Here is a 26,060-nt window from a genome sequence, read left to right on the forward strand (position 1 = left end):
AGTAAAATTGTTTATTTTTTTATATGTTCTTAAATTTTAATAGCTGAGATGAAAGAGCAGATAGCAAAATGTAGGGTAATTCTTAGTCATTAGTCAGGTTTTATGTCTCTCAGATGGCATATGTTAAGAGATAAAACTGTAATTTGATTTTTTCCAAAAATACACAGAGATTAACAAGAGGCTAAGAACTTCAGGAAGAAATATAGGGTCAAATTTAGTGAGAAGTTTAGCACAGTGTCCTCTTTTGGCCTTAAAAATCTTGTTGTGTTGGTTTGTTGAGTGGGCAATGAACCTTGTCAAGGCAAGTAGGATGTCAGAGCTGTGATATCAAATTGGATATTAAAAGTGTGGCTGTAAATGTGCTGTTGAGGTCTCCCATGTGCTAAAGGAACAGCCTCCCCTGGGGTGGGCAGCAATGTTGTGTAACGTTCAGGCTAAAAGTTCACTCTGGAAATCCAGCATAACACAAACTAGAGAGATTAAATATCTATTTATGGCTTATATGGAGACTCCACATCCCGTTCTCCATGAGAGCCTTCCCAGTTTTTCAGGATCCAGTGCTCTGGTTTCTGTCTTTGAGATGGCAAAGAGAATGAACCACGTTTGCCAGTAACTGTTGAAGGTACCACAGAGACAATGGAATGGCAAACACTCCTCTGGAGAAGAATGTCCTGGAAGACTCACCACAACCTTGTTTCTTCCAAATAATCATATTTTATGAGAGTGATTTTTCAAGACTGGCTACATTTAATTTGGACATCTTTGGTTTTTATGAATGAAGCAGACTCTCTAAAGAAAATATCTTGCCATGAGGAGTAAGATCTAAAATGGAGTTTCTTATGCAGCAGAGTTAAGCAGCCTCATCAGGTTTAGCCAGTCTTTATTTTAAAGATTTAAATCAATTTAAAACTTGCTGAAGTGGAATTAGTTTACATCAAGGCAGAAGTCACTTTTAGTGCTGACGAAAACTCCAAACAGATGCAGCAGGAGTGCGTTTCTCAAACCTTGTCAAGGCCTGATCTTCTCCAAGTCAGAGATTCCACAGCCTTGCCAGCCTGTTGCAGTGTTTCATCATCCTCATGGTAAAACTGAAAAATAAAAATTCTTTAACTGAGTTCCAGCTTCTGTCCCTTGCTTCTCATCCTCCTACTTTTAGGAAGAGTTTGGCTCCATCTCCTCTTTAGTCCTCCAGTTCAGGCTGATGTGGAGAGAAATATCATCTAAACTTCAGAGTTTGTTAACTTTGGGGTTTTTGGGGGGAGGACTGGGGGTGATGTTTGTGGGAACATCTCACCTAAAGTTCTTCACTGGCATTCAGGAATCCTGGAACTGATTTCTTTGAACAAAATGTCCCTCCTTATCACTGGGGGCTCTGAGCTTTGCTTTTGACAGCACAAGGTGATGCAGAATTACTGAAAGGGTGATAAATCAGCAGTACAATGTGGCAATTAGATCAATTAGACTCCAAGATATGATGGAATAAGGGTGGTACATGCAGAGATGTGAAGCTCTGAGCTCACTCCTGGGACACAGCACACAGGCAATGCAGCCTCCTGCCACTGCAGGCTCTGTGTGTGTGCACAGCTCGAGAGATCCCCACCCTGCTCATCACTCTGGTTCTTGTCAGTCACCTCCTCGAAGCAGAATTCTTGCTGGACTAATTACAAGGCTGCTCTTAGTTCACCAAGCTCATCTTCCTCCAAAAACTGGCAATCTGAGCCCTGGCTTGTGTCTCTTCTGAGTTAGGCTATGGCTTGGGTTTTATTGGATCAGGGGCTCTGTGAAGATGGGGCATTGAAGTTGAAAGGCTCTTCCCGTTCATGCCCTCGGTTTCAATGCTTCTTTCACATCCTTAGGACTAAAAAGAGGTCCTGTTAAATGTTTCAGGTACTGAATACACACCCTTTATGCTGATTCTCAGTGTTCAATTCTGTCCACAAACTCTGGGATAAAATAAAAGCATTAGGGGAGAAAACAATGCAATGTTTAATGGTCTTTATATATATTTGTTCAACTTGGATTTGCAAAGGTTAGTTGTCCACAGTTCCTTCCAGTCAGTTCAAATGTCATGGGCCTCAGACTGGAGTAAACTTTCCATTTGAATTATCATGCAAATATCATGTATTTGTTTCCTACAAATATTAATTACCCTTTCTGCTCTTTTTTCCAGGGAATGTACATCAAATCAACATATGATGGACTCCATGTAATCACAGGAACAACTGAAAATGTAAGATTCCTTACTGTAAAATCCTTTTATCGTGCATACAATTATTTTCTGGGTCTATGCAGTGCATTTTGTATTATGAAATGCATTTTGTATTTCAGTGCATTTTGTAATATGAAAGCTTGCTTTAAATCAAGCCAGTTTTTATTAATAATTATTTGGGGGTTTTTTATATGTACATATATTGCCTTTGTAAAAGCTGTTACCCTTGAAAACAGACATAGAAAAGTGTCTATGTTGAAATTACCTATAAATAACAATATAATAAAATCAAATTCTTGAACTTCTCAATAGTTCTTCAAACCCACCTTTCTGATTGTATTCCTGCACATGTTCTCCCTGGCACAAATGGCTTCTGTTACAGGAAATAAATTGTATTTTACGTTTGCCGTCGTTTGTAGCAAAAATGCAGATGAGATCAAGAAAAATGTATTAATTATGGTTTTTCTTGTGAGACAAATCCGAAGCAGAAGCAGCCATAGATCAGCGTGACTGATCACAGCAAAACCGAGCAGTGTGACGAGAGGAACGACCGAGCTCCTAAATAACCCTCCCCGTTACTCAACGTGCAATTCATAACGAGAAACGTGAACAAAATAAATTGGCTTCAACTGCTGCAGTCTAATTACTGTGACAGGCTTCATAATAAGGCCCTTCTGGTTTCCATCTGAGCTTTCAGTCACACTGTTCTCGTTCGGGCTCGGAGCTCTTTGGCACGGGAGAGCCGGGGGGGAGCGACAGGTTTGGGTTTTATAAAAGCTGATATTGAAATTCTGCCCTGCTGACACCCAGGGAACGGGAAATGGGCTCTGTGCAGGTGGGCAAAGATGGAAATCCTGGCTGGCCCACGTGGCTGAGCTTCCTGTGTCGTGTTTTGTTCTCCCTGATTTCTCTATATTGAAGTGTTGCATCATGTGGGCTCTGTCAGTGCAAACCCACGGGAAGCCTCGTGATTGGTGGGTCACAATTTGGGAAGACAATTCTAATGCAAATTAAACTTAAAATTTGTTTGCTTGTTTATATTGTCACCACTGGCAACATTTAGAAGTCTTAAAATAACTCCTTGTGTATCATGGGTCCTGGAAATTATGAATGATCCATCTTGATTATGTTGGACAGATTATGTTCACAGAATGAATTACTCATGCTGTAATTAATCCAGTTTTTTACTGTAATTCTAATTAATTTCAGAAATATAATGCAGTTGGTAGGGAAAATATTTATTTATTTATAATTGAAATTCACAGGAGGAGTTACTAAATTGCCAGCCTTTAAAATTTTTATTTTGACTACCAAAACTTTTTAATAGGGCACCACTAGAACAAGTTGCTCTTTTTATTTTGCTGGAAGTGTAATCACATGTGCAGATAAACCAGCCTCAAAGACCTGTAATTTCTGATGTTTCAGCAAATTGATTTTTCATTCCTTTTGAAGGGATAATTGACCTCAGAGCCAGTGTTTAATTAGCTCAGCCTCAGCCAAGTCAGGAAAGGAGCTAAAAAGAGAAAGAGCCAGGCCTTTGCTTTTCTACCTCATGTCAGCTGAAGTTAAACATCAGGAACTGCAGTTTCTCGCTCACCCTTCTCCCCATTTAAAGCACTCAAGTTTGTATTGATGTTGAATTCTAGAAATACTTCTGTTACATGTTTAGTCCTGTGTAAAAGAGCAGTCAGCCAAAATTCTACCAGTTCCCTCTGAAAGGAGAAAGTGACTCTGAGCCAGGTGGTTCTTCACATCATCCTGTAAAATGTGCAGGTAAAATCCCATTTCCTTTAGTACAGAAGGACTCAGGTGGCAGGAGGTGACTCAAATGACCAGGGCTTAGCTCCAAACTGGAATCACCCAAGCCCTTCTGAAAGGCCAAGCAGGTGAGGAGTTGGGATGCAGCTTGTGCTGGGCACAGGAAGGTTGGGAATGGCAATCAAGCAGCGGGCCAAAGGAAAAAGCTGTGCTTGGAATAGCACCTGTGACACCCTTGGAATCACTGTGTCAACCACTGGCTCTTTGCCCTGTTGGCTGGGGTTTCACGAGTGAATAATGCCTGAGGTTTCCTGCTCTCCACAGCTGTGCTCTCGGCAGAGTCTCTTCGCCAGGCAGCAGGTGCCACCATCCCAGAGCTGTTTGACCCCCTCAGAGAGGAGGCTCTTTGCATTTAATTCAGAAATCATTGCAGTCATTTTCTTCCCGGTGGTAATTTGGGTTTTTTGTTGTATTGTCTCCTCTTGCCTTTGTTCCTTTTATTTGTTTATCTTACGTTTTTAATCTGCATCCACAAAAGGCATGGGTGGGATTTTGGGTTGAAGGCAGTGCAGCTGAAGAGCTCTTGCCTGTTTCCTGGAAGTCAGGACTGGTACACACTGAGGTTGTGGCTGTGAGCATCTACACATCACATTTAGTTCAGATAAATCTTTTCTTCCTTGGCATTGACACCTGGCTCTTGTGCTTATTGTGTTTAACAATTTATGTCATAGGCTGGCTCCAAAAGACGTCCAGGCACTCAACTAAATTTTGGTACCATAACTCCTTTCTCTGAGGAGCAATTTCAACAGCATTAGAACCAGGCCATTCTCTGTAGCTGCAAGTGACTCTTTTTCTGCTTTTCTTCTTTACTTGGACAGAGAACTTGAACTGTTATTCAAAGAGCATTTTGCTTTAATTGTTTCTGCACTCTTTGAGAAGGGACAATGTGTCCTCTCCTCTCTCTGATCCCATACCCAAACCTTCAACCTTGTCTAAGTCTACTGGTCTACTTCCTTAGTAGCTAATTTTTCCACTGGGATTTCTCTCTCAAGGTGATGTCTCAGCTCTTTAATTCTTTCCTGGTTATTTTCTCTTGACTGCCAAGTTGTGTACTGTCAGTAGAACACTCCTGTGAGCTCATGCACAGTGCCAGCACATTGCTTTGAGTTCTCAGATCTCTGCTCCTGAGTGTCACTGCTGATCTCCTGCACGCCCTGACTGCTCATCCCCTGAATGCCCCATGGATTTGTCCTACACATTTAAGAGCTGGTTTCATTAAAGCATCTAAAAATTATTTGTTAAATAGCAGTTGGCCATGTTTGAGTGCTCTTCAATGGCTTTTAATCCACTATAACGTGACCAGAAGAAGCTATATTTAGAATAAGGGAGTTTTGTCAGCTCAGTGATCCCAAAATTATGTGAATAGTGCATAAGGAATTGTGTGTGTGTGTACAGCAAACCTCTTGAAGAGCAAGTCTATTGCTGACATTATCCATTTGTGTCCAAGTGGTTAATCTGCTGTCCTGGTGGTGCTGGAGCCGTGTTTGCAGGTACAAATACTCTGTGCTTGCAGAGTGCCCTCAGTGCACCTGAGCACTAAAACTGCTCTGTAAAGGACAGACCTGCTTTTCTGTTCCACCACAGCTGGTCCAGCCCTGTGGCTGTTGACTTTAAAGATTTCCTTCTATGGAATGTAAATTCACCCAGTGCATCCCCAGCGAGATTGGGACTGCCCAGGTAAACAAGCTGCAATAGTTCCACCCCTCAAAAGTGGCAGTGGAATTCTAGATTACTTCATTGAATGTGACCAGGAAAAAAAGTGTTCCTTATAAATACAGTTTTCATAAATATGACCAATTATTTCATAGCAATAAGACTTTCAGCAGAACTTTCTCGCCTCCTTCAGCATTCATTGTTTTAATTCTTGCTCTTTTGCTTCTCCTTCCACACTTTCCATGTAAAGTTAATTATTCTCTCTTGTCCTTAGTCTCCTGCTGACCAGTGTAAGAAAATCCATGCTGGTGATGAGGTGATCCAGGTCAATCACCAAACTGTGGTAAGTATTTTGGAAATTCTGTCCTGCAGGCATTGCCTATTCCCACTGCTAAAAAGGTAATAATTCTTCTTGGAAAGTAACTTTGCCCAACTATATTATTATTTATGTCTTTTAAAGCTTCACATCCACTGCTTGTGCTTAAAAGCACAAGTTGAGTCTGTTACCAGCCCAGAAGGATTAAGCCAAATTTCCATTTTGCACAACTGCTGTTCAACATCTTACTCTTTATATAAGGAGATCCCAGAGTATTTCCTTGAAGTTCTTAGACTTCTCATTATGCATATTCCAGCTGGTTTAACTTTTCCTCTTAATCAGAATTTTGCATTCTGTTTAACTCAGGAGTCAGATAAATAATGCAGAAGTGCTGTAACCGCCGTGTATTCGAATCTGTTGGGAGGAAAATGTAAAAATTACTAGTGTTGATAGAAATCTGTCAGTTTTAGGCCTGTGAATTCTTGCAAGGGGATTTATTTTTAAGATGCCCATAAGCACATGTATGCAGGAATGTATGCTGAGCCTCAGGTATTGAAATATATTATTTTAATACTGTCGTGTCCACTGTTGCATTCCTTTCACAACTGTGAGCTGTGTTGTGTACTGCAGGTAGAGGAAAATACATTTATTAATTTATTAATAATTTATTATTTCTGTAGATCAGATTATTTGTAATTGAGCTCTAAAGGCCTCTCAGAGTGCCTGTCTAAGAGTCTCATCCAAGGCTGAATGATTGTATTTTTCTTCCTGTGTTGTGATGCCACAAAGCTGCTCCTTATAACTGATGTTGGTTCCAAAGCTGATGATTATTGGAAAAAAATGCAGTCAAATTTTGTCCTGTACTGTCTGAAGTCACAGAGGCTGTGCCTTTTAAAACAAATAACTCTGTGTTGCAGGAGAATGGCAGCAGTGCTGCTGGAGCTACAGGTGAAAGGAACATTAGCATTTATTGTTTCTTAGGCACGAGCAGCATTGTGACAATGACCATGATAACTTCCTAATAAACTTCTAATTGAGCTATTCAGCTTTGTCCTGCTGAGCCCCATCTCCAGGCAGGGCAGCTGCAAAATTAAGAAATCTCTTTCAGTCTGTCACTTGTGTGAAGTGGAAATATGAAAGTCTGCCTATTAAAATCTTATGATTAGAGAGCAAATATTTTCTCTTGAAAAGAAGTATAACTTATTCATTTATACTTTAAATGTTAATGCAACACACAGCTCTTATCTGTATGGAAGAGGTCCTAGGAGTTGTCATAGTTACAAGTTGAAATATGTATTAGACTGGGTTTCTCCATCAAACACACCCTTCAAGAGACAGATCTGATTTAATCTTTACTCCCAGAGGGGAAATCCCCACATTCAGCTACTCAGGAACTGGCATTTTGGACAGTGACTCTTTCTGTGGTGTTATCACAACAGGCTCAAGGTGGTGGATACTTGTAATCCCTTTCCAGATAAGGGACTCAGGACTAACAGCTGAGTTAAGTGGCATAAAAGACTCTTTTTTTCCTAAAAGGCCCCATAATATATTATTTATTCATCCTGAAGTTTATAACAGGCTAAGGAAGAGATCAACGACCCCGGGTTTCTTTTGGAAATTTATTCTTCCTTTGACATGGCTGGAAAAGCCTCATTCTGTCTGCACTGGGACTTTCGAAAGACAGGCAGTAATGCTGAGTGTTTGCATGTGCCAGAGGTGTCTGTCCAATCCTCTTTCCCTCATGGATTAGAATTGTTTATATTTTAAATATCCCTTAGATCTTCATGTGTGTCCTTTAAGTCACTTCTGGGACACCTTGGTGCAAACTGCACTTAGCTGTGTTCCTCCTTCACCCAAGTTATCCCATTGTGATGATCAATAGTACGCTTATAATTAGCATTATTTCCATTAGTGGACTGGGATAATTCAAAGGCAGCAGCTCATTAAATTCCCACATAATCAATATTTTAATATTAGCAAGACCAGCTCATAAAAGGAGGTGAAAGCCAATTGTAATTAATGACTGGGGGCTCAGCTGAGTAACAGACCTTGCATATCTCTGGAGTTCTTACAGATCTTCCAGAGAAGATTTTTATCTTTGTTATCCTAACAAAGACATTTTTATAATACTGATGTTTCTTTGGCATGTTGGTAGTCTGTCAGGTATAAATCTCACTCAACACAACATGTATTGAAAGAACCTGTTCTGGAGATGATTATATAGAGTAATTTTTTTACTGCCGCTGGTGAAAATACTTCCCTGACTAGAGAAAGTATGGATCTCTTTTAATAGGTTCCAATCTTACAGCTGATTATTGGCATCATTTAATCTGGTTTTGACTGAACTAGGCCAATGTATTTTCCAGATAAATTCATATTCCCTCATTTAATATGATCATTCGAGTTCTAAAACTTTCATTGATGTTCCCACAACCTGTAATAAATTGTTCCGGTAGTTAATTATTCTCATGGCTGGGGGAAAAAAGTCATTTTATTTGTAGTCTATATTTGTCTGGCACAAGCTTCCAGTCCTTTGATCTTGATATATTTTTATCTGTTAAATTGCAGGAGAGCAGGTTTCTCTTTTAGGTATTTTCAGGATGCAATCAAATTAGCTCATCGCTTTTTTTTTTTTAGTAAGCTGGATAATTTGAGCACTTCCAGTTTGTCATCCTAACGCATGACCCTCCTCAACAACCTCTTTAATTTGCCAGCTGTAAAACCCTGCCTTTTTAACACTGAGTGAAGAAGCTGCCCAGTGGAAAGGCTCGTTCCTGGGCAGGGCAGAACTCGGTGCTGCAACAGCACAGATGAGACTCCACGGCCTGGAGCTGTTCAGGGTAGGCTCAGGTGGATCTCAGGCAAAGGTTCTTCCCCCAGAGGGTGGTTGGCACTGAACAGGCTCCCCAGGGCAGTGGGCACAGCCCCAAGGCTGCCAGAGCTCCAGGAGGGTTTGGACAACGCTCTGAGGGACAGGGTGGGGTTGTTGGGGTGTCTGTGCAGGGCCAGGGGTTGGACTGGATCCCTTCCAGCTCAGGATATTCCAGTCCACGTTAAGCAGCCATTCCCAACTAGCTGTTTGCTCTTTAAAAGGCTGTTCCTGTTTCATTCCTACATAGGCAGAAATGAATCTAAGAGGACAGTGCTATTTCCTTCTGTCTTTAAAAACACCCTTCCATTTCAACTGAAGTTTGGCTCCTTCCATCGGGAAGTGCATTTGAAGAGAAGTGTGATTTGTTTGGAAGCTGAGAGCAATCAGCTTTCCAAGAGGTTCAAGAAGATGTAGACTTGGAAATCTTGGAGTGTCCCCTCGTTGGAGTGGAGTCAGCACAGATGAGAACATTTCTGAGCCTGGAGATGCTTCTCTGGGGTTGTATCAGGAACGCTGACAGTGCCAGTGCCATTGAACTGCTGCATGTGTGGAGTTAAACATTTGGGGATTGATATGACCAGAATATTCTGGCTGTATGTTTTCAAATTTATTCTTATTACCTCCAATTAATATGCTCCTTTTATATAAAACAGTATCTTTATTAAGAAATATCAGATAGTTAGGAGGTAGCTATATTTATATTCTTTTTTCTCTTATATTAACAAATAAAATATTAACAAAACCAAGACTTTCATAAGTTTTAGTTTACTTTTCAAATAGCTCAGTTCAGAAAATATCAAAGGAAAGCTACTTCCAAATTATATAATACAACAATTGAAAGAGTTAAAAATAAAAGACTTACTATGTGGAATCTGGTCTAACCAAGGAACACTCTGTAATATAATTATAAAGATCAAAGAAAAAATAATAGTACTTAAAGCAAGAAATTAATTAAATCAAGCGATTCACCACTGGCTGTTAAGATCATTTAATCATTATCCAATTTCCTTATTTGCTTTTCTACTTGTTCTTGCTTCTAAGATTTTAATAAAACAGCATAAGAAACTTTAAAAATAAGTTATACATTCTACATTGCTGCCACCCTGACTCTTTATTTTTCCCTGCAATAACAACAGGCACTATTTCTGCCTGTGCATTGTGGATTTTTATTTTCTCTCTCATAAAAATCATACAGAAGTGCTGAAGATGCCACTGCAGCGTTTCTGTGTTTGCAAAATTCACAATTACACCTCAGGTCCCTTGGATGGGATATTTTCTGCTGCTTGGTTGAAATAGTAAAATTTGATTATTTTTCAGCATAAATTTATGAATATTTAGTTTTGCTGATGTTCCACTTCTGATAATTTGTCAGGCAGCAGAAACACTGGAGATCCAAACAAGTACTGATTTAGCTACCTGACCATCTGTAGAGTGATTTTTTCCTTAGAAAGATCTTCTCTACTTTTGTATAGAAAAGTGCTTTGTAAAAACTGACCTTTCTCTGTCTTTTTTTTTTTTTGAATGTTGGGATTTGAAGGTTATTTCATAGGACAGAAAGCAATAATAATGTTCTTAGTAATTCCTGTTGAAAGTTAGATGATACTCAGGAGCAACTGGCAAGCCTCCAGGAGCCAGAATGTAGTAATTAATCCCAAACCAACTGAGCACCAGAGAGCTGATGGGACTGAAAATGGCAAAGATGAACTTGGAATTAATCAGGAACAGGTTTCCTGGAGAAACTGAGCTTTGATACCATTGTCTTGACATTAGTAATATCTGGTCTGAAATACTGTGTGATCTGCAGGTCATTTACGGTCCTCAAAGGTGTTAAGTTAGATGTGAGCATTAAAGAAATGTAATGGGTAAAAGAGAAAATGTGTTGTCTGTCTCATAGGAGGTGAAATTATTTAAGGATTTCAGTTTGGATAACCCAGCCAGTGAGGTCTGAGATAGAATTTCTTTTTCTTAACAGACTACTAAAGAGCAGAAAGAGAAATAACTCTTTAAGGTATAAAACACTGCAAGAGCAAACAGCCATGGAAATACCTGTAATAAATGGGTTGTGTTTCCTGTTTGTTATGTTCTCTTTAAATAGTTAAAGAGAATAGTTTAACTAAAATTGTTGTATTTTCACACAGGACGGGGTTGTTCTCTGAACTGATGGATGTTGAGCTTTCAGTGCTGGAAGGGGGCTTGGGAGAAAGATGGGGACAGATTTTTTAGGGCCTGTTGCAGCGGGACAAGGAGCAATGGCTTTACACTGAAAAAGGGAGATTTAAAGCAGATATAAGGAAGAAATTCTTGCCTGTGAGGGTGGGGAGGCCCTGGCACAGATTGCCCAGAGAAGCTGTGGCTGCCCCATCCCTGGAAGTGTCCAAGGCCAGGTTGGATGGGGCTTGGAGCAACCTGGGCTAGTGGAAGGTGTCCCTGCCCGTGGCAGGGGGTGGGACTGGGTGACCTTTAAATGTCCCTTCCAACCCAGAATATTCTGTGATTTGAAATACAGGATCCAGCAGCCCCTTTAAACCATTCATTGTCAAATTACATCCTTGAAATTAAGTGTGTCAAGAGCCTGTCACAATGAAATAATTTCAGCACTAATTTATTGGAGTTAAGATAGTTATTGAATTAATACCCTCAGTGTATGGTTGTTGAATTGTAAATTTGAGTCCTAATGAGAGCTCCTTTTAGGTGGAGGTAAATCTGTAACTGCAGTGCCAGGTCACACCATCTGTGTTTCAGCACAGTGGGTGTTGTGAAATACAAATAAGAAAAAAAAGGACAAAAGATGTCATGAGAATTACAGCTTCTTTCCCCAAAAGATGTCCTTCTGTTTCCAAACAAAGTGCCACATGTTATATTATTCTCCAGATTCTGCCTTTCAAAAAGGCTTAGTAAAGCAAGTCTTCCAGTAGTACATCTTGCTGCTTCTTGGATTCTTGCTGTGTTGCTCCATTAGTTAATGAAAATAACTATGTAAGATAATGGGAGAACATTTGGTTTTCCATCATCAATTATTGTTGGGAACAGACAGAATATTAATAAGGGTGAATCAGCTACAGGTGTTAATGACGAGCTTCCCCTTCAGTGACAGAAAAGTCTTATGATCTTCCAACACATTTTTGTCTAATAATAATTTCTGATTTCCATGTTAATCAAACCAGTTCCCTTGATTAATTCCCTAAAGATACAAAGTGAATTACAGACTTAAAATAAGAAAGGATGATAGTCTGCTTCCTTAACAAAAAAGTTGAGTTTACACAAGTTGTTGTCTTGGGGTTTTTTAATGCAAATAAGAAAAGAGGTCAAATTTTGGAGGTTTGAGTAAATATCCAGATGGCTTTGCTTCTGTATTTGAAGAGTCTGGAGGGGAAACATCTGTTCTGGTTCATGGGAGGGGTTACTGCAGTCAGAACAGAATTCCTTGTTTTCAGGTGCTGTGCAATATCATATGAGCTAAATATTTAGAAAATATTGTGCACAACTGATTTCCAGACCAAATGCCCAACGAGGGAGCTTTTAAATTCCTGTGAGTTACTGCTCTGTCTGTCTCCACCCCAGGTGAGATTACAGCTGGCAGTGAATAGAACAGGCACAAGCATCCCAAACAAAGGAAGGTGTAACCTGCCTTCCCTCTGGGAGGGGACTGAGTGAACATTTTCATTCTTCAGGGTCCTGAGAGGGCTTGAGAAGGCACTGAGGGAACTGAGGAACCACATCCCTGCCTTGTCCCCAGAATTCTGAGGGCAAGCAGAGGAAGGAATAGATGTCCTCTATCCACTCTGCACCCCTGGTCCCACTACCTGAGCTCAATTTCCCTTCTAAATTTGTGCCCTAACAAATATGTACAACGTGCTGGGGTGGTTTAGAGCCCTGGAGTCCCGTGACAAACATCACCATGTTCACCAGCTCAGCTGTTTTTTCAGTTCCTTTCAATGGGTGAGTCTCTCATGCACTTCATGCCTCTGCAGTCACCCACAAAGGCACCAGCCTGGATTTTCTTCAGGCTTTTTTTTGTGTCTGTCTGTAACATCAGGGATTTTTGGTGTTAGTTTGTTTTTCATTCAAATTCTCAGTGAGTCATCACTGGCCAGGTAGATTTTATTTTAAAAAAAGGAGAGAAGGTGCTTGCCCAGCACAAACTGAGTTTGGATTTATAAAAATGCTGAAATCCCTACTGCTGGTAAGATGCATCCCAAATCCCACCCATGCAAATCCTGATCTTCTGAATGAGAAGGAACAAAGTCATTACAGAGAGAATCTAAGGAAGATATTGGAGAACTAGGAAACACTTGTTTGCTGTTGGTTAATGAAAGTGAGTTATGTTTTTCTGAACATATTAGTTATGCAGTCCCAGCTACAAAATTATCCGGTTTAGATACATAAAATTATCAGGTTTAGGTATAGAAAATTATCAGGTTTACTTCTACAAAATTACCACAGCATTTTGGAATTTCCTGGTGAAGAAATTTACTATTGGAGGGATTAATATTTTTGGAACTATGATTTTTGAAGTTGATATATTCCTAATTTTCCACTTTATTTCTATGAGAAAACTAACAGATTCTTTAATATAGATAGAAATACACAGAGGGTTTTTTTCCCTAGAGCCCTTCTTTCCACACTGAGGATGTACAAACAAATTAAAATTAATGATTAGAGCAATCCTAAGAGTAAACCAGCAAAATTGTACACTTCTGCCTGTCTGACCATTTTCAGTGAGTTCTTTTCCATTCTTCTGGGTTTATTCCACATTTAGCATCTAAATTATCATCCAATTTTGTTTAGGCAGGAAAATAAATAAGAAAGTATCATATTAGTCTTTTTTTTTCATTTTCCATTGGTCTAATTTTAATTTAACTTTCATTGCTGGAATATCTTAACCCATGTTGTAGCATCTGATTGACTGAATGTTTGTGCCAAAAATCTTAAAGGAGCAAAATACCCTTTTGGTGAATACATCTCACCATAGCTGGAAGTTAGTAATTGCTTTAAAGACTGATTCTTTAAGAGCAAATGTCAAAATCTGTCTCCAGGACTGGTTTTCAACTAAGATTTTTAATCCACTGTAATGGCTTCTTTTTTTCCGAAGATATTTTTAGTAATACAATTTATAATAACGTGTCCAAATTCCTAAGAGCATTTTATCATCACCCAGTAGTGATGACTGCAGCCTGTTCTCTAATAGATCTTGGGATTTAATGGTTTTGTCATTAAGGTTCTCATTGGAGTAATTTATCGTTAACTTAATTATTTATCACTCTTTTCTAAAAGGAGCTCATGGAACTCTACAGATTTCAGCAATCTGAAAATTACAGCAATCTATAAAAATCAAAGGAGTTCCTTTTTATTCCAGGAATTGAGTAAAAGGGAAAAAAGAAGGGAGCCTCTGTCCTTTTCCAAACACAGCACAGACTGGAGGAGTGTTTGGGATCTGAGCTGACACTCTTGATTTGTTTGGCTGTTATGTTACACCTTTCTGTGTAATCAGATATTATCTTCCATTAAGAGGAAGTAATTATAAATTACATCTACATAATTATAAACTATACCTATATATAGCTATATATATATATATATAACATGGGGATATATGTAGACTGCTCTGTTTCTGGCCTCCTAAATATTTTATTTTCTTGGTTTTTAATAGCAGTGGCAATCCATATTTTAGTCAGGAGGGTAATTATATGGTTGACTAGTTAACTCTGGGAAAAAAAAAAGAAAAAAATTTATACTGAACTCTGAGAGGTCAAACATAATCAAATAGCACAGCAGATACAATAGCACTGACTGGCATATATTTGTACAGTTCCTGCTGTTGGATTTCCTGAGATTCTTGTTCTGCAATTTTTACTTTAAGGCTACTTCAGTTGGCCTCAGGAAGGTTGTGTCTGGAAAGCTGCTGTGTGGACCCAGCATTCCCATTCCTGCTCAACACCAGGGCTTAAGACTTGTGATGGTCATAACATTTATGGCAGGTTCTTTACTGTGGCCATTTATTGCCACTGTGAAAATCTGCCATGTCCAGGACAGAAAAGGGAGGGGAAAAAAGAAAAACCCTAAAAATATATTTTCTGTTTTCCTGTGTAAATAATTCATGGTAAATTAATATTTAACTAATCAAGAAGATTAGGAAATGGCTCTAAGTATTTTTTTTTCCCTTTCAGTACCAGTGATGTCCTTTTTTATGGCTCTGTTTGCAATTTGTAGTAAGTTGGTGACTCAGCTGTGTCCAGGGGCTTTATAGATAAATCAATAAATGACTATTTATCTCCATTTAGGGTCTTACAGCTGTTACATATATGTTACATATGTTGTTATAACATGACTTCTAAACCTCATCTTTAGATTTAAAATGCTCAGTGATCTCCCAAATGATCAAAAGTGATACAGTGTTCACTTCTGCCTTACTTTGTTGAGAAACAGAACTAAAAAAATAATAAAAATCCAGCTTCAGCAGCATCATTTCAGTCCACCAGAAGGAATCAGACAGAGTTTATAAAAACTGCTTGTGTTTGCAAAGAGAGGCTGTAAGAGGCCTTTTTGGTTTACCAGACTGTTTTCTTCACATTTCAAGTCCAACAGAAAGCTTTCACAATTCAATTATGGAATTTTTCCTTAGGTTGGCTGGCAGTTAAAGAACCTGGTAAATGCATTGTGGGAAGACCCAAATGGAGTGATTCTAACCCTGAAAAAACGTCCTCAGAACACCCTGGTCTCTGCTCCTGCCCTTCTGAAGAACGTCAGGTGGAAGCCTCTTGCACTGCAGGTAAGGAGCTGTTGGAGCACTGGTGTCCTGGTAAATCCTTTGTTCCTGACAAAACACTGGAATTTTTCCTTCCAGCAGAAGGAACAAGAGCCTGTCCCAAACTCCTTTGGAACAGGGTGCCAAGACAAGTATGTGTGGCAATAAGGTGGTTTTCTCCATGTTTGGGTGGAGCCACAGGAATTCGTAGAGGGAAAGAATATTTACAGCTGAGGTTCTGAGGAACAAGGTTCAGCAGCTGCTTTGGCAGAGGCAGCAGTGCCTCCCTGTTCCCATCATTTCAGTCTGTCAAAACTACTTGTTTATGGTCCAGTGTGTCAGATCTATTAAATTTCAGGAGAATTCCTCTTCTGTTCCAAACCTCTCATCAAGCCGAGGTTTTGGTAGCAGTGGTAATGGAACCTCTGCTATTTTCTGTGCCCTCTTTGAAACATGTTGGTACCAAAAAAAAAAAAAATAATTGGGAACATCATAGCTGGTTTTTAATACAACATCAGCAATATGTAGGAGAAACTGGGTGAAACCCTGAACCAAAAATGTCACTGTTCGAGGAAAGGTTTGTCAGTAAGTCAGAAGCTGTTCATGGTTGTTATATAGCATATTAATGCTATATAACACTTGCACAATGTGGAGGCTTCTCAGAGCTGTTTTGTTTGGATCAAACCATACATGACTGTGTTTCTGAATGATTTTTCAATTAATGAAAAAAACCAACCCTCTCAAGCCTATCCAGGCAGATTTCCTCCCTGCCTGGCACTTCCTAAATCTTTCATTCCTCCAAGTGCCTAAATCGCAGTGGCTTCACTTAAGGGGTTTGTGTAAATCCTTGCAGGAATTCTCAGGAATGCTGACATTGGGATTTAGGGCCACCTCTCCTGTCTCTGTGCCTGCCTCTAGGGGAGAAGAAGGGGCCCTGTGACACCCAGGGGGATTTTTCTGTCCCAGTGCTGCAGGAATAGCATCCTTTGCTCTGCCCGGATCACGATGGATCTACCTGGGAACCTCACATGGAGCCTCGAGGGGCAGCAAAGTGGGAATTGCATTTGCACAGGGCTTCCATGGAGAGCCTCCCTTTATATTCATATATTAAAGAATCATAATTCCCAAGCAGAACTAGTTCTGGGAGCTTTGTCAGCGTGGGAACAGTCTGTACTGTAAAGATGGCACGGTATTGTTCACAAAGCGTGCCAACCTTTGGAGTGGTAGCCAGAAAAGTGGAAGTGCACCAAGCTGTTTGTGTGGAATTATCAACAGTTCTGGTTTTGTGATGTGTCCTCTCCTGATCACCCAGATTGCAAAAGCCCCTGAGGATCAAAGAGTGCTTTCAGTGTCCTCCCTTACTGGGATATATTTCTTCTGTACCAGACAACAGAGGGATTTAAATTAAAATATAAATCACTTTGAAAAATAAAAAGAGCATTGTTAGTGCTACTTCTTAACAGTAGATTTTGTAATAAGATGTTGAAAGCCAACTTTAGGTCTTTTTTAGCATCTTTAGGTCTTTTATTCTTCCTGCCACAGAGCCAAGCTCAAGTGTTCGGACCTGGATCCGTTTCAGGGCGCAGGTTTTGGGTTTGCCTGTTTCCTGCAGCTCTCACCTGGATCTGGTATTGTTTATTATTGTCAGTAATGACTTGGAACTAGCAGGATCGAATTTCAAGATGGTTCTAAAGCCTGTGCTTCCTGGACAGCTGACACAACAGCTTGTTGCTGCTGGAAGCAGTGATCTCACTTCCCTCTCCTGTTGGCTCGGAGTGCCCTTTGCCTTTGCTCGACTTTGGCATTTTTTTAGACCCTCTAGATCAGTTTAATTTGTTCAGTTTGGAGGAAGGTTCCTGGTTTTATTTATTTGGGTTTTTTATGGAGTTTTTTACCACTAATGGATTAAATTGGCTCTCAGGGAACAGGCGCTGTCGGGGGTTGTTGACAGACCTTGGGGAACGAGCAGAATTCGCTCAGCACAGACAGGAGTTTTATCCTGAGACAAAAGTAGCAGGTGCAACGAGCAGCAAAGCAAATCTGTAGAAGAATATCACACTGAAAGTACATCAAAACTGCAAACAATTCAGCAAATGTCAGACTGCCCCAGGAAAGGATAATGTTATATTTCATGGTGTGTCACATATATGGGCCCACAGATATTGCTCTGCGTTGTTATCTCGTGGTGCACTCCATTTATCTACATATCCACATGCAGAGCAATTTTTCCATTCTGATGTAGTGCTGGCAAAAAACAAAACAAAACAAAAGCAGTCCATAACCAGGGAAGGTAGAAAGGAAGCAGGATTTAGGAACTTGAAATTCAGAGGCCAGGAATAATATTTGCTACCTTGGGCTGGTGCACAGCAGGAATTTTTAAATTAGAGTTGTCATGTTTTCTATTGTTGCTTAAGGCATTTGGAGACGTTATTAATATTTTCCCCACAATAATTATGTTTAAAATTATACCACGTAGTTAATTTATGAATTATTGATGCCATGGAATCTGTGAATCCTTGTAAAATGTATTTCCTGGGCTCGCTATAGAATTCCTTTGCTGTGTGGTTTCCCTTGATGCTTAATTACCAAGAGCAGAGTGGTAACATTTGCCAAAGTTTTGTGCTACATTATCTGTCAGTGACACACATCAGTGACACCACTTTCTCCTTTTGTCTCTAGTTGGTATTATGTGACATTAGAAGACTTTTTGAATTTTTAACCTCTGTGATTATCTTCCCACTTCAGTAAAAAACGTTCTTTCATCTGTGGCGACAAATTGTTCTCTGGTTTTTTGAGTGAGCACCAGCAACTGCCTTCCCAAAATACAACATTTCTTGGTTTTTTTTTTTCTTTTTATTTGCAGAAAGTTTCCTATTGGAATAATCCTTCCTGTCTCAACTACTTGATCCAGAACATTACACTGTTTATGATTTAGCCTGAGACACAGAATCTGGCAGGTGACATGAGTAGAAAAGCTTCTGTCAGTGGTGACAGTTTCATAATTCTTCTTACGTGTTAGAAAATACCTGTTATGCTTTGCAACTTTCTAAGTAGCTTCAGAATAAGTTCTGTTAAGTAGCTCATTTCAGATTTTGGAAATCATGTGATAAGGTTAGATTTCTAAAAACCTATTGGTTATCTCACTGTTGGGGGGCAGATTAAACAGTTTTATTATTACACAAAATTAATTTCAGTATTTATTTCTAGAAGATTGAAAGCCTCGTAGTTAAAAATACTAGAACTGGTCTTTGCAGCTTTCATCCAAATTTTAGGTCACTTTGTTTTCCTCCCACTAGTAGAAAAGTGGTTGTATCAAAGAACAATTTTGTAAATAAATAAATTTTCTCTTTCTCGAACATCAACACAGGCTGTACCTTGGTTGGAAAATATTCTTTGTTTCTTCCTTTCTATCCTGCACAGAACATTTGGTTATAGTCCTTCTAGTCCTTGTCAACCACTGACTTGAGCTTCCCAAGGACATTTGAGTCAAAAAAATGGTGTTTAATGTCATGTAAAAGTTTAAGAAATAAAAATCTGAAAGGACCCTCCCACTTTATTATTACTTTTAGTATTTATGATGCTCACTTTTGTTGCTGAGGTTAATTTGTGTTTCTTTCCTAGTTTCCACAGAACCTGTATTTGTATTGCTGTGGTACAATGGTCACAGCTGTGGAAACCAAATTAATAGGAATTCTGTTTCTTTTAAAAAACCAAGGTCTTCTGCCCTTGTTAACAATAAATCTTCCACTGAAACCAACGTTATCATTTCATTCAGTACAAGTTTTCCAGAGTTCTTTAATTAACTTTTGTATTAATGGCATCTAACAGAGTATGGCCTTCCTCCCTATATAATTGATTTTCTGCTATGGTTAAAAATCATATTTTGATTGAGTCTCAGATTTTCCCATGAGATGGTTTTTAAATTAATTTAATGGTCTTTTATCAGTTTCTTTCATAACTAGTCTCGAGGTCTTTGGTACCCCAGTGTTTCACTAAACATCTTCTTAGAGGAAACTTCAGAAACTCAAGAAACATCTAATCCAAAAAAGAGGTCAAGAATTCCTAAAACTCTACAGATTGACTCTGTTGTTACTTGTAGCACAGAAAACATTAATTTATCAATTTACCCTTGATTTTTTTTCCAGCCTGTGATTCCAACCAGCCCAACAAGCAGCTCTACAACACCCACGAGCACGATGGGCATGTCCTCAAAGATGGACAACTCGGCGCTCCAGGATGTTTTCATCCTGTCTCCTATGTCAGGACTTTATGGCCCCAGGTATCCATGACCTGATTCTTTTCAGGTTTTGAAAAATAAAATTTTATATTTAGTAAAATTGAAGGGCTAGAAATACATTAAGCAGCATATCATTGTTTTGAGTGACTTAATTTTCACTTAGATACAAGCCGAGTAGAACCTGGTTTTAGTCCTAAACAAAGTATTTCTAGAAGTCTTTAATCAGTTTTATTCACTTTCACGTGTCCACCTGTATTTCATTCTCGAGCATTTCTGCAAAGGAAACTCTTGTCTGCTTACCTCTAACAATTCCTTATGTTCCCTTTCAGATACTAGAAAATTCCTGAATATCTGTGATTATTTAATTCATGCACATTTGTTGAATATTGTCACTTCTACAAAAGTTCTCACATTTCAGTTATGGGATGTTTGATTTGTAGTGCTTGGCAGAGACAATTGTATGTGTACCCTTCATCATAAAATGGGTAATTTCTCCATCACCTTCTGGTTTGCTGTTTTTAGGGATGAAGTTGGAATAATGTCTTGTGATGACATCAGCAAATTTGGGAAGTCTGGGATGAAAGGCTCTGAGTCTCCAAACTATTTCCTGGAGCACGAAAGTGGGAAATACTACACCTTGATAGAAGGTGAAGGCCCCCCTGGGGGCTCTGAGTACGAGAGAAGCAGAGCTGCAGGAGTGAGGAGAAGGGAGAAAACCCCCACCCATGGTAGGCTGCGTTTCTTCACCCCTCCTTAACTGGCTAAATTTACAAACTGTGCTGTTCAAACTGCAGCACCCCCAAACACCTGTCCTTCTTTGTTAGACCTCTTGGCTCTGAACACCAGACAAAAGTTTATGTGAAGGAACAATTAGCATAATTACGCTCTAACGTTCATGATCAGGAGTAGGGGTTTTATACATTTATTCTGCAGTACATATTTTAATGCTGACTGATAATTCAGTTCCTATTGTTTGGGCAGCCAGCATCTTGATTTACTCATTGAGAAGTTTCTCATTGCAGTGTTCTGGGCTGTTAAACATCAATGAAGGGCCTGGAAAGGCTCGTGGTATGAAAGTGTCTCTAAGCTATAAGGTCCTCCAAAATTCAGTGCTGAGTTAAATGCACAAGGAGTTTCCTGCAGGGCATTTATTTGTACTAGAGCCATCTTTCAAAATCTTAAAATGGGGACTGCTTAAATATATAAAAAGCTATTAAAGCAATAATTAACTCTGGTTTACATTGCAATTTCCAGTGTGTGTAAATCCATATTCAGTGTACAGGTATGGAAATGTGTATTTGTATGTGAGAATATAGATCTATATAAAAGCCACTGTTGAAAATGAATTATCAGTTTAAACTGATTTAGTTGGTGTTTGGTAAATTTGAGAAAAACACTACTGAAATACAGCAGTGTATTTATTCTCCATTCAGTGGCTTAATTTTCAAGGCAGTAAGACATTTTCATGAAGTTTGAAGGTTTCAAATAAGAGATTTCTTTTAAAAACTGCAATTATATCTGATTTTGAAAATGTCATTATTTCTGACCCTCAGAGAAAGCAATCATCATAGTATTCCCTATGGGCAACTGCTATCTTTTTTTACATATATATATATATGTATATAGGAAGTCTCTGACAAAGGATTTTTTTCCTTTCATTTTCTTTTGAAGAGTTCCTAAATTTTTGTCTTTGAAATCTAGGAAAGGGAAAACCTCTTACAGGTTCAGAGCAGTAAAGGGAAATGTGTCTGTGAAGAACACTGGTAATAAACTGGTGCTGCAGCTCAGTAGAGCAAATCCCAAGGGCAGTTCCTGATTTTGAATTTTGCTGGATTTATGGTAAAAAAGGGCAGAATATCAACTGTAAAATGGGCTTGATAATATATATATATATCTCAAAACCTTTTCAGAATTGGGAAATTTTAATAACTCTTTGTTATATACGGGATATTTTAGTGATTTCTTTGGCCTTTTACTTGAGGCTGTGGCACTGGAGAGTAGGATTCCCTCTTAAGACTAGTACTATTGAGACTTTATCTCCCTGTTAAGTGACACTATTTTAGAATAAAATTAGAATGAAAGATAAAGATAAATCTTAACTGTGATTAAAATTGGAGCCAGATGGAGGTATTTGGCTTGCTTTCATAAATTCTTGCTGCATGATGACTTCAAATGTTGGGCGCTCTGCCTGGTCCCAGGAACACACAAGAGTTTGCTTTTGTCTGTGAGGGACAGCTCTGCTTTTCTGGAACTTTGAAAATCCGGAAGGAATTTGAGTTTACAGTATGAACCAATGTATAATATGGGAAAATCTCAGTAGTCTGCATGTCACCCCTTCAATTTTCAGGAAATCATGTTTATCCAGAAGAATAATTGTCATATATACCTGCTTGTTCTTAAAATCCCCCTAACATTTTAGTAGCTAAAAAGCTGTATTTTGGTAGAAGGTTACTCAAAAATTATGTTAGCATACAAATAATCCACAAAAAGAACCTTGATCCTGTAATAAACCGGGTGAAATTGATACTGAGAATGAAAATGTTCCCCTCATTTCAAATTCTATAATTATCCAAGAAACAAAACAGTTAAAAACTCATTTAAAAAAATTTGCTTGAGTGTTAAAGTAACAGACTAAATTTCCCTGGCTTTACAAGTCAGAAGGAATTTAACCCACGATCTGGAGGGTGTTTCTCTGTGATGTTGATGCTTTCTGGGCAGTTCTGGGTGCTCCTGGTTTGATGTCATCAATCCTCTCCTGATACTCCACTAGGGAATGATTGAGCCCCATTAGGATCTTACAGCCTTAGTGCCCTAAAATCCTACTGATTAAAACCCTAGTGGCTGAACCTTCTTTGCTGTGGTTGCTGTTACCAACCTGTGCTCCACGTTTTCTTTTTAAGCCAGTTGAAATTAATGTTCCTTGAAATGAGATCCCCTCATTACTCACCGTGGGATTCTCCAGGTCAAGTTTTACTGTTTCACTGATAGATCTGTGATGTTTTACCTATATTAACAGTCTTTCTAGTTTTCCTAAAGAATATCAGTCCACTTTAAAAACTTCTCTCTTTATTCCAAAAAAACCTACCCTTGTTTAATGAGTGAGCAATGAAAGAAATTATTAAATTATTAAAAATGAATTTGGAATCTGTTTACATTCAGAAGTGATTTCACCAGAGTCAGTGGCCCTTCCCTTCAGGTGGGGGTGACCAAGAGGAGAACCCACCACACACGTGATGTTCAACTGCCCCTGGATGCTGCAGCTCCAAGAATGGATTGCTCTGGAGGGTCATGTCGTGCCTGGAATTTACTGGCATTACTGGCTCTACAGGATTCTCTTTCTAGCTTTTAAAAATTATTTAGTTTTTCTTGCCTTGTTTCCAGGAGATTTAAGGCCTGTTTCGATGCCCACTGAGTACAGCTGGATAGGGGAGTCCAAAGAACAGAACATGTACAAGAGGGGGAGCAGAGGTGAGTATTTTTATTTTCTCTGCTGTTCTCCAACATTTTTTTCTCTTTTAACATAGAGAGCATCACAGGAACCAAATCTGTTTTTCTGAGTGCCCCAGAGAATATGAAAGAGCCTGTTTAGTATCTGTGCTTTTGTGTTTCTATTTCTGAAAGTTTAAAAGTTTGCATTAGTAGGAGGAATTTAATCCTAATATAAAGAATGGCAAACATCAAGGAAAAAAAGGCTTAGAAGACTCTAAAGAAGGAGATATGTTAATTGAAATCAGTTTTAAATCTTCACAGTTCTAGAAAACAATCCTTTGAAGACACATTTTGATTAGTATGAATGAAAATTTGGAACAAGAATCAGCAATTGTACTGTCAGTGTTCAGACCAGCAGTTCTAGTCATATAAACTTCTACTGATTCTAGTGGGAATTATCAGCTTTGCCAGAACCATGGTGATAGCAAAGTTCCTTTTTTCCTTTATTTCCCCTGATAAAAAACGATTGGGTAAGTCAAAAGAATATTCATCAAATATACAAACATATTTATTGTGATACCAATTGCTAAAGATTCTTCAATGCTATTTTTTCAGAATCTTTTAGGCCCAGTCTGGTAGCTGAGGGTTCAACCTGACTCTTTAAATGTGACAAAAACAATGATATTCTTAAAAATCAACACGGGATTTTAAACTACTTTTTCAGTAATCTTCCATTCCAAAAGGAAATAATTTTCATTTAAGGCACAAGTCTTTTCTGATTTATTCCAAATCTGTTGATTTATGTTCAGTTTCTATTTCACTGTTACAGATTCCTTTCCTCAGGCTCGCTGCCTGGCCGAGTCCCATTTTGTAACTGTGCCCAAGTACAGAGCACATCTCCCTAAGACCATCATTCCAGTTTGTCAGGTTCCCTGACATGACAGTCCTGGTCTCTGGAATGGTGCCAGAGCTGTTCCCTGCACCACAAGGAACGTTTTCTGTGTGCACTCCCTGTCCCCTCAGATGGCAGGGGGTGGTGGCAGCACATGTGGGACCCAGCGCAGGGCAGTCCCCCCCCAGTTCCCTCAACATTCATGTGGTTCTTTCCCAAGTTTAAAAGCCCCAAGTGATGGTCCTTGGCCAACCAAAGGGTTTCTCTGTTTGTTTCCTCTTACTAATCTTTCTTTTTTTCTGGTTTTTTTTTTTTCCCTTCCAACAACTGACTCTGAGAATTCCCTGCTGCGCTACCTGAGTGACGACAAGATCCTGGTGATCCAAGAGGAGCCTTTGACACAGAAGGACAACAAAAGGGACACGGGGAGGAGGTCCAGGAAAAAGGGCAAACCCCCAGGCAATCCCAGCTACCCCCTCAGCCCCTCTGTGCTCACATCCACCATGAACGTGCGGCTGGAGCCTGCACAGCAGGACATCCTCAACTTCTCCCTGGCAGAGAACAACACAGTCCCACTTTATCATGTAAGTGCCTCAGCAAGCCTCTGCTCCATAATCTACATGGAAAACACTGGAATTTTTACCACTGATACAGCTATAAAGGCATTTTCTTCTACTTTTTCTTCTAATGCTGTATTTTAGCAGCAAGGAGGTTGCTCAGTGCCAGTCTCGTGACTTTCTCTTAAGAGTCAAGACAAACCAGAAAAACACAAGGCAAGAATGATTTGTTATCAGATGCTTTAATAAAATAGTGCTCTTAATTACTCAGTCTCACTGATTTAGTTTAATTTGACTGTATTATCTCTGAAGGTTCATAAGGATCCTATACTCAGCCTCTGATAATAATTTATTATAGATTACTTTATAAGCTTTTATATTTCCACTTTGATTACTGTGTCTTATAAAAACAGATGAGCTTAATGGAGTTACTGTTTATTTAAATTTATTTATTTAAATTGTGGAGATTTGAATCTCTTCCAGAGATTATCAGTGCCACAAAGTCAAAGCAAAGGATTTCAAACCCAGAGACAAAAGCAGTGGCTCATTTTCTAGGATGAATGAGAAAATTATTAGACAAGTCTGCAACAAAACCCAACAATATTTCATAACTTGGTAGGTGTATCAGCTGGCTTTAGTCAATTTTTGGAAGACTGTGGATTATCTGTTGATTCCCCTAACTTCTGAAGAAAGGAAAATGGGTCTTGTGGGGTAAGATGCTAATTACACCCAGAAGTGAAGTTGTATTTTCTTGCATGATTTCCACAGCATCATGCAACTAGTTGAAACAGCCCTGATAAACCAGCAGTATGACATTGCCTGATAGCATAATAAATACTAAAATATACCCTAATGACAAAATATGTCAACTCTAAAAGGTGTGAAGGAAGTGCAGGAAACTGGAAAAGAGGTGTTATTATGGGAAGAGACAACTTTCCATGTGGGGGTTGGTCCACCTTACACATCAGTGCAGTTCCTGTCCCATAAACTCTGCTGTAATGGGCAGTAACTACAGAGGAGGGCACGTGGAAAATGATTATTCATGGACTGACAGAGCGGTATTAATTCCTTTACCACCATAAATTTTCAACCAGCTTTAAAACAGACCCTTTTAGCCCTTCAGGAGATAATCACAGGAATCAGAATATCTCAGGCACTTCGTCAACTGCCTTTCAGATGCACAAGAGGAACTGAGTCGACAAACACACGAGAGTTGCTGACACAGATTTGTTGGGTTCTTGCCAGCACAGAATCATCCACATTAACGTCTTTCTACTTGCAACAGTGAAAGAATTCTGAAAAGCAAAGCAAAAAAAAAATTGGCATATCTGT

At 39.1% G+C, this 26,060-nt stretch overlaps 1 protein-coding gene across 1 annotated transcript in view; it reads left to right on the top strand.

Annotated features, from left to right (window-relative positions):
* The window catches only part of LOC126637552 (connector enhancer of kinase suppressor of ras 2-like), a 173,232-nt gene that overhangs the window by 102,302 nt on the left and 44,870 nt on the right, over positions 1–26,060 (top strand). The window contains 7 exon segments of the mRNA XM_050310900.1: positions 2,171–2,230; positions 5,955–6,023; positions 15,491–15,637; positions 19,759–19,892; positions 20,373–20,578; positions 23,232–23,317; positions 24,501–24,755. Of these exon segments, the coding sequence (XP_050166857.1) occupies positions 2,171–2,230; positions 5,955–6,023; positions 15,491–15,637; positions 19,759–19,892; positions 20,373–20,578; positions 23,232–23,317; positions 24,501–24,755 (957 nt within the window).

The sequence above is a fragment of the Myiozetetes cayanensis genome, unplaced genomic scaffold (assembly GCF_022539395.1).
Source record: "Myiozetetes cayanensis isolate MyiCay16 unplaced genomic scaffold, myiCay2020 scf15, whole genome shotgun sequence".
Classification (NCBI taxonomy): Eukaryota; Metazoa; Chordata; class Aves; order Passeriformes; family Tyrannidae; genus Myiozetetes; species Myiozetetes cayanensis.